General features: G+C 33.7%; 1 protein-coding gene across 1 annotated transcript in view; it reads right to left on the reverse strand.

Annotated features, from left to right (window-relative positions):
* Positions 1–467: 467 nt before the first annotated feature.
* The window catches only part of LOC123717454, a 42,418-nt gene continuing 29,003 nt past the window's right edge, over positions 468–13,882 (reverse strand). Inside the window, exons 3-8 of the mRNA XM_045673443.1 lie at positions 7,707–7,860; positions 5,827–6,012; positions 4,476–4,699; positions 2,257–2,473; positions 888–1,091; positions 468–699 (exon numbers count right to left, since the gene is read on the reverse strand). Of these exons, the coding sequence (XP_045529399.1) occupies positions 562–699; positions 888–1,091; positions 2,257–2,473; positions 4,476–4,699; positions 5,827–6,012; positions 7,707–7,860 (1,123 nt within the window). The 3' untranslated portion in view covers positions 468–561. The remainder of the gene's footprint in view (positions 700–887; positions 1,092–2,256; positions 2,474–4,475; positions 4,700–5,826; positions 6,013–7,706; positions 7,861–13,882) is intronic.

Below are 13,882 nucleotides of genomic sequence, written 5' to 3' on the forward strand. Positions count from 1 at the left end.
ACACTGTCCCGTCACAATAATATACATGACGAACCTTCTTGTGTTGTATTTTACTTATGAAAAGAGAAACATGAAAAAATACTGTGATCCTAGAACACATTTGAAATAAAATATTTACGTAGACTTATGCTAAGTTCACAACAGAATAGGAAAATTTACACTAACATGAATATTACGATTTATTACAAACAATAAATTTTGTACATTTGGATTTAGGTATGATGCTTTGTTGAAGATTTCATATTTATTTACTTAATAGCTTTAAAATTGTACAGAGTTAACTAATAGTTGAGGCCTGTTTAATTTGTAATATTTTCGTTTCGCTACATTAAAATCTCTGTATGCTAAATATTCCATATATCATTTAAAAGATGTCCCGATAAACAAAATTTCTATTATTTATGGAAAAACGAGTAAACGTTGTGCATATTCTTAATGGTGTATCTTCTATGATACTTCACGCATTCTAAAAATTATGCAGATAATCTTTATACAGCAGATAAATAACATTCCGTGGGACTGTAATGATTTCTTCAACAAAGCATCCACAGTTGATATGGTTTACGTGGGGCATGTTCGTGATAATATCTCTTTTTCTGCGGAGACTCGCTGCATCAGTTCCTCAGCCCAGCGATGAGCTGTTCGGTCAACAGTTGAAGGGACTGTTAGGCATTGCATGCCTCCGTACTCACAGGCGATCTGAAAAAAATGGTTTTTTTTAAACAATTGATAGGTAGGACCCCCTTCATTCACAATTAATAAATCAAGCCTAATTGCATTCTTTTGGCTAAGGTACTCATCTATCTCTTTCCAACGCACTTTGAAGGAAAGAGACGAAAAGTACTCTAGTTACTTCTAGATTTAAAATTTCATTCAAATGTACTCACTCTGTAGTGATGCAACAATGCCCTTTCAGATGGAACGCCCACGGAACTGGCCCCAGGAGCAAGTTCCCATAGAAAATGGTTGCCCAGTTCAACTGCGTCACGAGGTCGTAACGCGTACTTGCTCCGATTCTTGAGCGCGTGTGGCGCAGCCCAGCGTCGTGTTTTGCGAGCTGTTACTAATGGCGCGGGGGCTTCTACGTCGTCCTGAAATTAAGACCTTTGTTATAAGGAAATTTTATTTCGATTAATGATTATTATAATTGTAGATCTCATCGTCAAACACTCCGCAGTCATCGATTAACTTGAAGCATATTAAACCAACCATAATAACATTGGTAAACATAGAAAAAAGACATTAGCTCACAAGTGCTAATGAAATCCTTTATTGGAGCATACATGATATTCTTTTTAAAATATGCTCAATATTCGTAGCATAAAGGTCATATTAATATAGTTAAAGTTTAACACTTTCTTAGTACCGTGTAATCGTCTACACTTACGTATAGATGGCTGACTATCGCGAATTTATCTTTATTTATTTATGCTTGGTTTCTACATCTAAGATAAAATCGGTTGTCTGAAAAGTCGGTTTACTGACGATAGTTGAACGTGACAAGGTCATAAGAAAATACTGATGACATGGTTGCATTTTTCAAAAGAAAATTTTAATTTTATTTGTTTGATATATATTTTGTATGGATATAGAGAAGGAGGTAAATGGAAATCACAATTTATTTTTTTATTATTTTTTATTTAGAAGTAATCTGTGGCGAATGAAAGATACATATACAATACAAAATGTCGAACGCTGCCTAACGCGGCGGCCGATTGTGCCTCTTTGTCGCTCGTTCCGCGCTCTCGCTTGCACTTCAAGCCTTAAATGGAACGCCTCAGAACGAGGAAACGCCGCATGAGTCATGTTTTTTTGTGAGTGCAGCCGGCTCCATCGAAATATAAAACGTTATCACGTCAACCTCATAGTTGTAGTAGTTCCTATATACTTATGTATCGTATTTGGGTGTAGGGACCGAACGATCCTTAAAGATTTAAAGATACAGAACTTCTTGCAACATCTTCCATTCATATGTCTCGTGAGTTACTAGAAACATTTCTTTACACTCCAAATGCCTGATATTATATGATCTCTCTTAAAAATGAAATATTGATATATTTAGGAAATAAACTTTGCCTCATTTAAATCTTTTTCGTAGTATTTATGTTTGTTCCATATGTTTTTGCTGAAACTGATGTCTAACACTAATGTGAAAACAACACTTGTGAATTTTTTTACTACATATTACTAAAAAATAAGGTACATAACTGTAATATTGACTTCGCTAAATTCTGTGAAATGTTAATACTAAATTACCTCCCATCGTAGATAGAAGAACGCGTTCCTGAAGAGGAACGCAGAGGGCGCCTTTGAGGGAGGGTTGTACGCGGCTCGAAGGGCTGTTAGAAGGGCTACAAGAGTCCTTTCCCTTCGAGGTAAAATCACTTCATCAACATCAATCACTAACAGCCACCCCGCTGATGACATTGACCGATAGAGACAATCGTTGAATGCGGCGAACTGGCCTTCCGTCCTGGAATTTATTAAACCTTCTTAATATCAATCAATATACAAGAAATACATTGCAGACATAGAGAACATCAAAAAATCTTTCTTATGTTTTTTATTTTATTTTTATTTATTTATAACCACTTCGTTACACTACATTTAATCAAAAGGAGGGCAACTGGCGGCCTTATCGCTTTCGAGCGAACTCTTTCAGGCAACCACTGTGATTACAGAAAAAAATGTATCAAATTACATAAGATAGGCAAGTAGTGCAAAAATAAATGGTAAAAACAGTTATTAAGATAAAACTAAACAGGAAAAAAAACAAACTAAACGAAAAAGATGATACATTAAAAATAGACAGTAAAAAGACACATAAATCAGTAATAATTTAAGATAAGTCTCACGTCAGTTAGTAGTTAGTAAGAAAGTTAGGGATACGATGTGGACAGGTAATCCTTGTACAGAAGAAATTCAAAGGAAGACAGAGAAGGAGCAAAGCGAATAGGGGCGGGAAGTGAATTCCATAGCTAACATAACTGCAGAGACCTTAAAGGAATCGCCAAGAAAGGAGGAGTTATGAGATGGAATTTCAAGACATTTTTAGTTTTAAGGATTTCCGAAACTGTAGTGGATTTATAGATTCCTGCAAGTACTTAGGTATTGAATCCCGTGAATGAACGTAAACATTACGACTTAATTTTTTTACACGCTATTTGCAAATTTTATTGGCTGCCTTGACTGACAAGCGATCGGCTTGTCGCTTTTACTATTTCGCACCCCTTCTACATACAATACAAGACAAACCCAACTATTCCTTGGTCTAATATAAACTATTTACGTAACTCAGTCATGTATCGAAGCAGATTATACCACAGATTACTTGCAAATAGATATATTTAGTATAACTAAATATGTTTTATTAGACTAATTATAATGGCTTTGTTATTCCTCTATCATATTAAACGTATTATATTGACCAATGGCAGATACAATTAATTAGGGTATGTATAATGTATTTAGTATTTGTTTTTTGTATTTTATTCCGATTTTTTTAAGGAGGTAACAATTGTTAACTGTGTTTTTGTTTGTTTGAATGTATTTCTTGGCTTGTGTAAATATCGTATAATAAGTATCAGTTGGAATACTGATAAGCAAATAAATAAGTAAATATTTTTAATGACGTGAAAATATCGTTCAAAAATACGCATTATTATGTATTAGAAATGTTTTTTTTTTTAAATTTGATTAGAAATGTAAGATTTAACTTTTTAAACGTAATATTTTTAAAACGAACAATCTTTTAAAATCGCAGAGTGAAATTCCGAAATAAAACTAAGAGTTTAATGTCCCTCCCGTACGTCAAACGTGTATTGGATTTGACATTTTGTAGTAATAGTTTCCGCTAGCTTACTTTTCTGAGTATGTGCGGATATTGTTTTTTCTATTAAGTATCAAGATTACTGTTGAACTATGATGACGCAATACTGTTATTAACATAACTAAAGAGGTCATTTAGCACTGCGATTGTTGACACGACTTTCGCAAAACAAACAATTTAAAGAGAAGAAATACAAGATATAAATATAGATCCTACCCGTGATTTAGGTTTTCCTTAAAAACCCACACAATTACGGATAATTGACACCGGACACCATTTCCTTATATCCTTATCAAAGAGTTTAGGCAGCGTTTTAAAAGTAAATAACGTAACTTTAAAATTACGTTAATGTTCCCATTATATCACATTATAATAATGTATATGACATATGCATGCCTATTTATATATGGCTGATTGTGCTGATATTTGTAGTTGATCAATCTAATTGTACCACTTTATTTATTATCTTGGTAAATAAACGATTTATTATTATTATGTTAATAAATAGCATATATTTGACAGATTTGATAAAACAAGTTGACGTATAGATTATTCTTTATAGTTGCTGTATGCAAGACGACGTAAATCTTTGTAAATATTTTGTTTAAAACACTGCTTAAATATCAGATAAATTCAAGCTATGTACCTGATTTCAATTTTGGAAACAATAGGCAGTTTCCATGGCAACAGAGTAACCAATCCTTGTTTTCTATAATGCTCGAGTAGGCAAGCGACTGGTGCGCTCAACGACTCGTTGTACATATAGAAGTGACTCGCACCAAGTAGCCTGTTCAACTCAAACCATTCCATGAGCCACTCGTCCCGCGAGTATGAGAAGTGGAATGGTTTAACGCATACGTGTAGTGTCTCCTGGAAAAAGAAAAAAATATATTCGAATAAATATTACGTTTTGCAGGCCCTACACCTATAGCTCTAGCTTATATTAAAATATGTTTTTGCGCGCTTTTCCTTATAGAAAAAAGGTTGTTTTGTTTAGTTTTTCTAACATGGATCGATTGCTATTATAAAAAAAACATGGAATCATAATTTTCTATCATGTATTAAAATTACAGTCTTTATATCAATAATAATTACTGCATATAGCCTAAAAAAACAATATTAAAGTAGAATCTTTGATAGCGCAGATTAAAATCATTTAGTTTTATGGCTAACAGAGGACGGTAATTAAAAACCATAATTAAAACTGTCAGACTAAATTGCGGTAATTAATTTGGCCTGTCACGTACTTTGGGGTTACGATTTTTTTAATATTTATACATTAGAGGCATAGAAACAGATAGGCAGACGTGCTTCATGTACTTATAAAATATGAACCAATTCGACTCAGGGTCCTTCAGGAAAACAGTGTACCAATTCATTCAAGGCCTCGCAAAAACGCAATGTGAGTGTCTATGGGCGGCGGTATCACATAACAACAGATGAGCCTTCTTCCCGTTTGCGCCGTTATATAAAAAAAATAAGTAGCTAATAAACTGTATTTATTTCAGATTCAACTTTTGGTTAACGTTTGGTAATTTAATGACTTCCAAGCGAAGTTTCTAGGTTCTATGTATACACTAATCGAATATACATAAAATTACCTGCAAAATATATAACGCCGATTTATAAGCTAGTTAACGATATATGTTTTACACAAAGGGAACGTTTTACTAACATAGTAGTATTATAATTAATGTTCGGTATCATCGTATGTCAAATCAAATACTTTTTGAGACTTAAACTTAAATCTTGGCGTATAAATAGCTGTTTTATAGATTTTTTTTCTTTTTAGGGCGGTAAACGAGCCTGAGAAACGCCCACAAAGGGCATCACAGACCATGGACACCCATTCTTAATGGGTGCATTGATGGCCTTTGAGGGAGGAGTACACTTTAACTTTGAATAGTTGGAGGTCGTCTCAGGGAAGATTACTCCCTCCCCCACCGGGAGTCGATTCCATAGTTCGTAATTCTAAACAGAGTATAAAACATAGTCACCTCAATCCCGTTTTTAGGCTCGGTGTCAAGTACAGTTAGAAGGTTGGTAGGAGTTCTATTAGGAGAGACGGCAGCTGCTACTGATATAGACGCGCCAACTGTTTCGTGCGGCTTCACTCCTGTATCGCGAAGTAGACAGAGCACGTACGTGGCACTGTATTTCAGGTTCCAATTTTCCCGGATCGGCTGAAAATCAAGAGATTTCGAGAATATAACAAGAATCTAGTTGTAGTGTTTGTGGTTAAACAAGCGATTAACCCTGAAGTCGTGACAAAGCCTGGAGCCTAGTCTCCAAAAGTTTTTCTGTGTGCACTAATGCTATTGCATTTCTCACTAGTCAAAATCTAGTGAGAAAATAATAAAAATAAACAGTTTGAAATTACAGATGAAAAAAGGATAAAAGGTTGTAAGTTAGTAGTAACTAAAAGTAGTTTCTTCTAAACCGGCAGAAACCGGCACTATGGTTATAAGACCAGTCTTGTGACATCCACACACACTTGGGCCGCGAGGTGAATTATGGTCCTTTCGATTAAAGTTGTATGTGCTAAAAATTCTTATAAATACACTTACTCTTTGCATTTCATGCATCATATGTCTTTTTTAGTATTTTCCTTACTAGGGTTGCCTGAAAGCGATTGCGTGTTAGGGATAAAGCAGCCCGTTCCGTTGCCTCCATTTTTTTTTTTCATTGTAACGAATGAATAAATTAATTTAATTATACGAATACCGTACTAGGTTTGGAACTAGTAGAACAACCTTTCTGGACCCAATCCAGGATAAACATGCAGTAGGTTAAGAGCACTCGTTATGTAACTTGTATATGAATTTTTGTGAGTGGAAAAAACGAAAAGGTATTCCGTAAGTATCATAAAAAGTCAGTGGCGGATTTAGCAGGCTGAGCGGCAGATTTTTGAGGCGGCGTTTTTACGGCATCAAAAAGATTTCTACCTGACGGTGTTTTAATGTTTTACAGATAAAAATGTTGTCTGCAGAACAAAATTTCTCAATTACTTTCCCTTATTGTCATTTTACATTCGGAGTTGAAAATTTCCATATTGTAGAGTAAAACAGCTAGTACGTCAGAGCCCTCAACTCATACTTTGTATAAGTGAAGTAAAATTGCAGAAAATGTATTCCTATCAACCCATACATGTCAGTTCGACTGGTTGGGGGCATCGAACTGCATGGTTTCTGTATAATTTATTTCTCAAAAATCAAACCCAAAATTATGTTAGGTGCAATTTCAACAAAATTGTTGGATGCCATTTTGAGAGGAGAAAATTTGTAAATCCGCCACTGTATAAAGTTAAGTGTAATATGTTGAAAATAAATGTTTTATTTAAACAGATATATATAATATACAAGCGTTATACAAGATTAGACCATATAAGATTAGAAAGATAAAGAGCGATATCGTGGCGCTTATGTTGTGCTTCTAAGCCGGCGTTTATGTTGACGCCTGTTTAGCTTACAGGCTGCCCTTATGGATTAGTGATAATTTGGCGAAGCTACGGTATGTAAAATTTAGTAGTAATGTGATATTTGAGCCTTTATTTATTTAAATTTTTCCCGAATGACTAGGCTGCACCACATCTGCACTTGCTGCAGTCATCCTTTATCTTTCGCGCTTCATCCACTCTCTTGCTTTTACCTGTCACCTGGGTTCTCTATTACCACGATAACCAACGTAAAACTAAAAGAATATAAAACGTATAACCCTACTGACAATATTCTACATATTAAAATAAAATGCGCATAAAAATCTCTGTAAAATATAAAACACGTGCTAAGCAATATACGCTGTCTATATTTTTAATACAATTAATTAGGGAAAACTGAACTCAGTTAACATTTAGGAAAACCGGTAAATAGGAACATACCTTGACTCTAGCTTTGAGCGTAAATGTACGGTTGTCTGATAGCCACATTCGACAAACAACAGGATCAGCGCCGCGCGTTTTCGTAGCAGCAATGACGCGGACTGAAGGTACAGTCCGTCGCTCCACGTAGGCTGAGTACACGTAGAACCTAAACCTGTAAATATCAAATCAAAGTCTATGTAAATAAATAACCTATATTATAAATTTTTAGAGCAGTGTTGGCCTAGTGACTTCAGCCTGCGACTCTCGTCCCTGAGGTTCGACACACACCCGGCTGTGCACCAATGGATTTTCTTTCTATGTGCGCATTTAACATCAGCTCGAACGGTGAAGGAAAACATCGTGAAGAAACCGGCTTGCCTTAGACCCAAAAATGTCGACGGCGTGCGTCAGGCACAGATGGCTGATCACCTACTTGCCTATTAGTTTAACAAATGATCATGAAACACATACAGAAATCTGAGGCCAAGACTTAAAAAGGTTGTAGCGCCATTGATTAATTATTTTTTTATATTATAAATTGGAAATATATGATAGACCTTTGGGAGCCTATCCAGATTCACTGTACCTGTTTGAATTCTTTCAGGATTAAAATTTTACATTATCCCTGATAAACTTAGGCTTATAGAATATTTTCAAAAATTTTGAAATCCGTATGAAAACTTTGATTCACGGTGTGATAAAATACCAATAAAAATCTCGTACTATGAAAACCATTGACAATATAAACAAGTGATGTACTACACTTTTATAAAAGACATCTTCAACACGTCTATAAACCCACGACCCTATATGTCAAACTAAATTGTGCGTGTGTTCGAAATTCAACTCCTGGACCGATATTTATGAAGTTTTTTGGAAGTACAGTACCTACACAAATAAATATCCTACCGTGTGAAGCCGAGACTAAACGGATATCATACCTATAAAGAGTACTTTTTAAACTTTTTATTTACATTTATACAAACAAAATGTTATGCAGATAATGTTTTAATTAACAAATTAAATCCTACGTTTATTTAATGAAAACTTGTAGATTAGCGCCTTCGCTAAATCTTTCTTAGTTTTTATTAAAATCATTAATAATTTCATATTTTATTAAAATTGATACATAATGACTGCCTTAGCCTCTCTCATAACTTATAGCATAAAATAACAATGCCCTTGTGAATTGAATTAGTCACGACAACAGCTAAGGTATTTCGGTCTAGCCTTAGCTAGTCTAATTCATAATAGAAATGGAGTTCCGGCGTCCGCCATTCGGTGCTCATGTTCCAACCACTTGAGCCTGTTGCATATTATGAATTAAACGATTTTAGCGTCGTCAAGAATGTTATAAAGTTCTTCGTTGAAGCGAATACTCCAAACGCTCGTCTTTCTTTCTACGGGCCCAGGTAACTTACAGTTTCAACTCGGTACAAAGACAAAAACACTATAATCATATGTATAAATTAATAATCTTATGCCACAGAATTTATTAATCCCAATTACTTGTGTCTTTCAAGTAATTGTAACTCACATCATCTATTGGATCACATTACTCTAAATTGTATAAAGTTACGAAAAATTTCCATAAGATAATAAATATTTTTTTACGCTATTCTTCGGCTTCGCTATTCTATTCGCAATTTTTAAGGCTCGCACAAAGGATTATGGCGAGCCTTTTTAACATTAAAGTTGTTTTTATGTTTTACACATTCCAAATTGACTGTGAATAAACTCATTAAAATGTGTTTATATTATTTGAAGTACTACCGTTAATTAATTATTTTAATGTGTTTTTAAGTTTCTTAAGTAGTTAGTATTTGGTGCTTTTCGTTGCTATAAGAAGCAAAGGGTAGGTTAGAATATACACAAATAATCTAATTAAATAGAAATTTATCGCAAAATATGTTGGTAAGCGCAAAATTCGAAGACGACTGGACCAATTAATTTTTTTAATTATTAATTCCTTGAACTTTGAACAGGTTTTTTGTATGGAGAGATAAGTTGTAAAAACAATTTAAAAAAATGAAAAATTGAGTTCTTATAGTACTTAGGTTTTTATTCCGGAAAAACAAACAGTCTATATAGGGCAGTATAAGAAATGGTTCATTTGATGGTATGTAGTTACTAAAAAGGTAGCCTGAGTAAAATAATATATGAGGACGAAACAAAGTTGGCAGGGACAGTTATTATTTAAATATTTTTTTATAGTAAATTTATAAATAAATCCAAAAGCACTGGTCTCGGGGATATCGGCTACTACTTGCCATTTAATGTAAACATTATAGAGTAAATGTAATATGAAATAATAAACCAAGTACCACGTAATTGCATTTCCCTAATGGGTTTCCAGTATTTTCTGAAGTTACGTTACTCCCAGTAGTATAGCACAATTCTATATTTGTATCTGTGATTTCTTCAAGAGTTTTGATATTTAGATCCTTCAATACATAATAAAAGCACGTCACACATACCGGTTTTCACCTTTAAAACACCACTCGTTTAGTTTAGTTTTATCGATAGATTTGTCAAAAACTGATTTTCAAAGTTTTCTCTAAAAAAATCCCCACAACATGTGTTAATCAATGGGATTTAGGAAAGTGGAATCGGGAGTCAATGCCATAATTGGAATTTAACTGTAGTTATTAATTTAAAATCTAACCGAATATACTGCCAGTGTCAAGCAAAGTCACGATAAAATTAAGGACTGACTTATAATTTCAAAATAAATAATTGTTAAATATGCTAAAAACTATGTGAAGAATTAAGATTAATATAATAGTATTACTTAACTCTATTACTATATAAGACATACATTTGCATTCTTTTTAAATTTATTTTACATTGTCATCGTCATGGGTCATCGTCAGATCATTTTACGCTCCAACTATTTTCCATTACATGACGTCAAAGCGACGGGAAATGGAAAATACGCCATCCAATGATAGGAAACTTGGAGGAAATTGTTGTTTTCAACTGAAAATGAACTTCTAAGCATAAGAAAAACATAAACGAAACTTTTCCGACGTCAGCGTTTCCTAATATCCGAGTTACATTGTTGCTTGTTGGACTCTTTCATTCAGGTCGAGAACACTTGGGATATAATGAGACTACTGACGAATATTAAACACGGAAAAAGACGCTTTTTAGAGCTCGTTAATTCGAATGCAATTTATTCATTGGCAATAACTCAATTTTAGCAAAAACAAAAGAATGGGAGCTCTATTCAAATATTATAAATTAAACGGCCTTATAAAACGTATTAATAAGCACGCCTTTTTGTTACCATGGTTACGACGTATAAAAAGGTAGCATGCCTAAGAGAAGATTTCGAGTCAAGTGTCCTAATTATGTCTCCTGTAAGTCAAATCCTTGGTAAGACTCGACTAGTTTTAAAAGAAACTCGTTTTTAAAAAATTGTCGGATTCGCTAATCTCTCAACACATATGTAATAAACCAGGTTCAGTTTTTATACAAAATTCTTCGGCTTATGTCTATTTTTATGAAATCTTGCCAAAGCTTGGCAAACAAATACATTGATTATGAAGATAATAATAAAATATGCTGCTTAAATAAAATGAATATATACAATATGAAACAAGAAAATAATAAAAATAAACAATGAACATGAATTTTCAAAGCTTTGAATATTTAACTTGTCTCCTCCGTATATGTTTCTAAAATGTAACATACTATCTTTATAGATATAATTACACGTACAGTACAATTGTAGTCAAGTATGTCACTGAACTCCTCTTAAACAGCTGGACTAATTTAAATGACTTTTTGTATGCGTTTGGGTAGCGCCCTGGATGATTTAGATTCACAAATCAGCACAGCAGACGTCACTGCAGTCGGCACTTTCATACTTTGTTTAATTACCTAATCGCTTGAAACATAATGCAGAAGGTCTGTCAGGTCACCTAGTTTATAATATAAATCTGAAGAGTTTGTTTAAATGCATTAATCTCAGAAGCTACTGGTTTTAATTGGAATATTTTATTTTATATAAATCATTTATCAAGGAAGCTATAAGATATTTTTTATCACGCTACGACCACATAAAGAGTTTCCATTTATGCAATTACCTATTACTTAAATTTTAAAGTTCCATAACGTATACGAAGTTGAGATTGCGTAACTGTTAAATCAACGACATATGCCAAAATTATTATGGCGCCACTTTCTAGGTGTTCACTTACTTCGGCCTTTTATTTCACCACCGATAAGTATTTACATAACGGCCTTTACTAGAATAAACTTTTGTCGGTTGGGACGATATATACATAATAGCTATAAGTATATGAATGGACTTCCTGTGAAATAAAACAAACTGATACAATCTGTATCATGTCAAAAGATAACGTTTACACTGTAAGCGTGACAAAGTGTCCTATACATTGTAATTACCTATCATTAGTTGTATGTAATTATAGGTTTTTATAATTACATAATGCACGAAGAATATGTAGGTAAAAAACAGCGCACAATACCCTGAAAAGTCAGCAAGCTTCCCAAGACGTCCATGGGTGGTGATAAGCACTATGTTCAATGTACCCGCTCGTTTGCATTCCCATAAAAAATAGGGCTAATATAAAATGTTTTTAGCAAAAACGCTTAGTGTAACATCTATATATAACGTTAATATTAACGATGTGCCGTCGAACAACAATGATTCCAGCTCCTTACAACCGTCTTAAAAATCTTGCTTCTACGTCCGTGATTGGCGATAAATGTTTAGTTTAGTTAATTAATTAAATATGTCCTTCATATGTTAGACTTATTGTACAATAACACTTTGAATATTCTTTTATACCCATAACGCAGTTATTATCCGATATATAGTTCCAATTAAATTTTAATTCATTTAGGTAACACAATGTAGATGTTATGAACGTCAATAAAGAAATACATACCAAATGCTCCTAATTTTACATTTACTGCCAGTTCTCAAATCAAGGGCGTAAATAAAGTGGCAATAAACTCACCGCCACTCCTTTAATTCGCCAAGATTTTTGTTTTACAAAACATTTGTCAGGAGCTGCAAATATGACACCATGTTCCACATGACATCTTTAAGTAATTAATAGTTAATATTAAAAAAACAAAGAATTTTTCCCTGTAGTAGGCATGGTGAAATAGGAGCACGCACTTACATTCTCGTAGAAATAACACCCAAATACATAGTCATTCAAGTCCGACCAGTCACCACAAGTAGCACCCGTTCACGAGTATGACGCATGGCCAGGCATCGGCCTATCTAATCTATTAACCCACAAAATCTATTGAAAATGATGAAAAACATTTCCGTAATTTTTCAGCTTCAATAAAAGCCCCTCTCGTCACGTGTAGAGAATAGATTGATGGCTGCCCGCGTACACCGATAAATCCTTATATTAAAAAAAAACTCCACCGCAATATTGATTTCAGTTGAACATACGAATATCGAGTTTTTATCGAGGGCTTATATGCACTGTGAGCCATATCGCAGTTTTTAATTCAGGCTTAAAAGGCCGTGTGAAATTCCTTCGCTTGATGTTTTAACCTGTGCAATATTCAATCGACTGTTAAGGTCGTACTGTATACACATTCGGAGTGAGGCAAATAGGTGATTCAGAGTCGACGCTTACCAATAAATATGGCTCCAGTATGTCAAAAAGATATTTGAATGAAAATTGTGCTCACATCACACATTGAATCGTTCTAATGCACCACAGTAGGTGAATCGTATTTAGCCTAACACGATACTAAATTATCAACATGATTGTATATGCTATAATTGGTCAAATTCATATTAAATTCGAAAAATAAAATACGAACAAACTACCTTATTAAAACTAACAATTCCAATAAAACCAAAAAAAACTCTACCATCAGTGAGGTAGAACCAAAAAAAAATTAGACATTTAAAATACCTATCTCCTATATGTTATATAATAACTTCAAGTGTGTTCGATTGTCTTTCGCATCGCAACGTATAAATGTAATATTGTACATGGACATCAGAAGGGTTGGGAATCGGCATAAGCTACTTTTATCCCTGAAAATATCTCAATCCTTTGGGAATACCCACGTAGTTAAAATCCTTCGATTAAAGGTCCCTGGTTCCATCAAAACTAAAAAAAATGTATTTATTTGTATAGGGAAACGATTGTTGTCACACAAAAAATCTATTTCAATATAAAATAATA

Source organism: Pieris brassicae, chromosome 12, assembly GCF_905147105.1.
Source record: "Pieris brassicae chromosome 12, ilPieBrab1.1, whole genome shotgun sequence".
Classification (NCBI taxonomy): Eukaryota; Metazoa; Arthropoda; class Insecta; order Lepidoptera; family Pieridae; genus Pieris; species Pieris brassicae.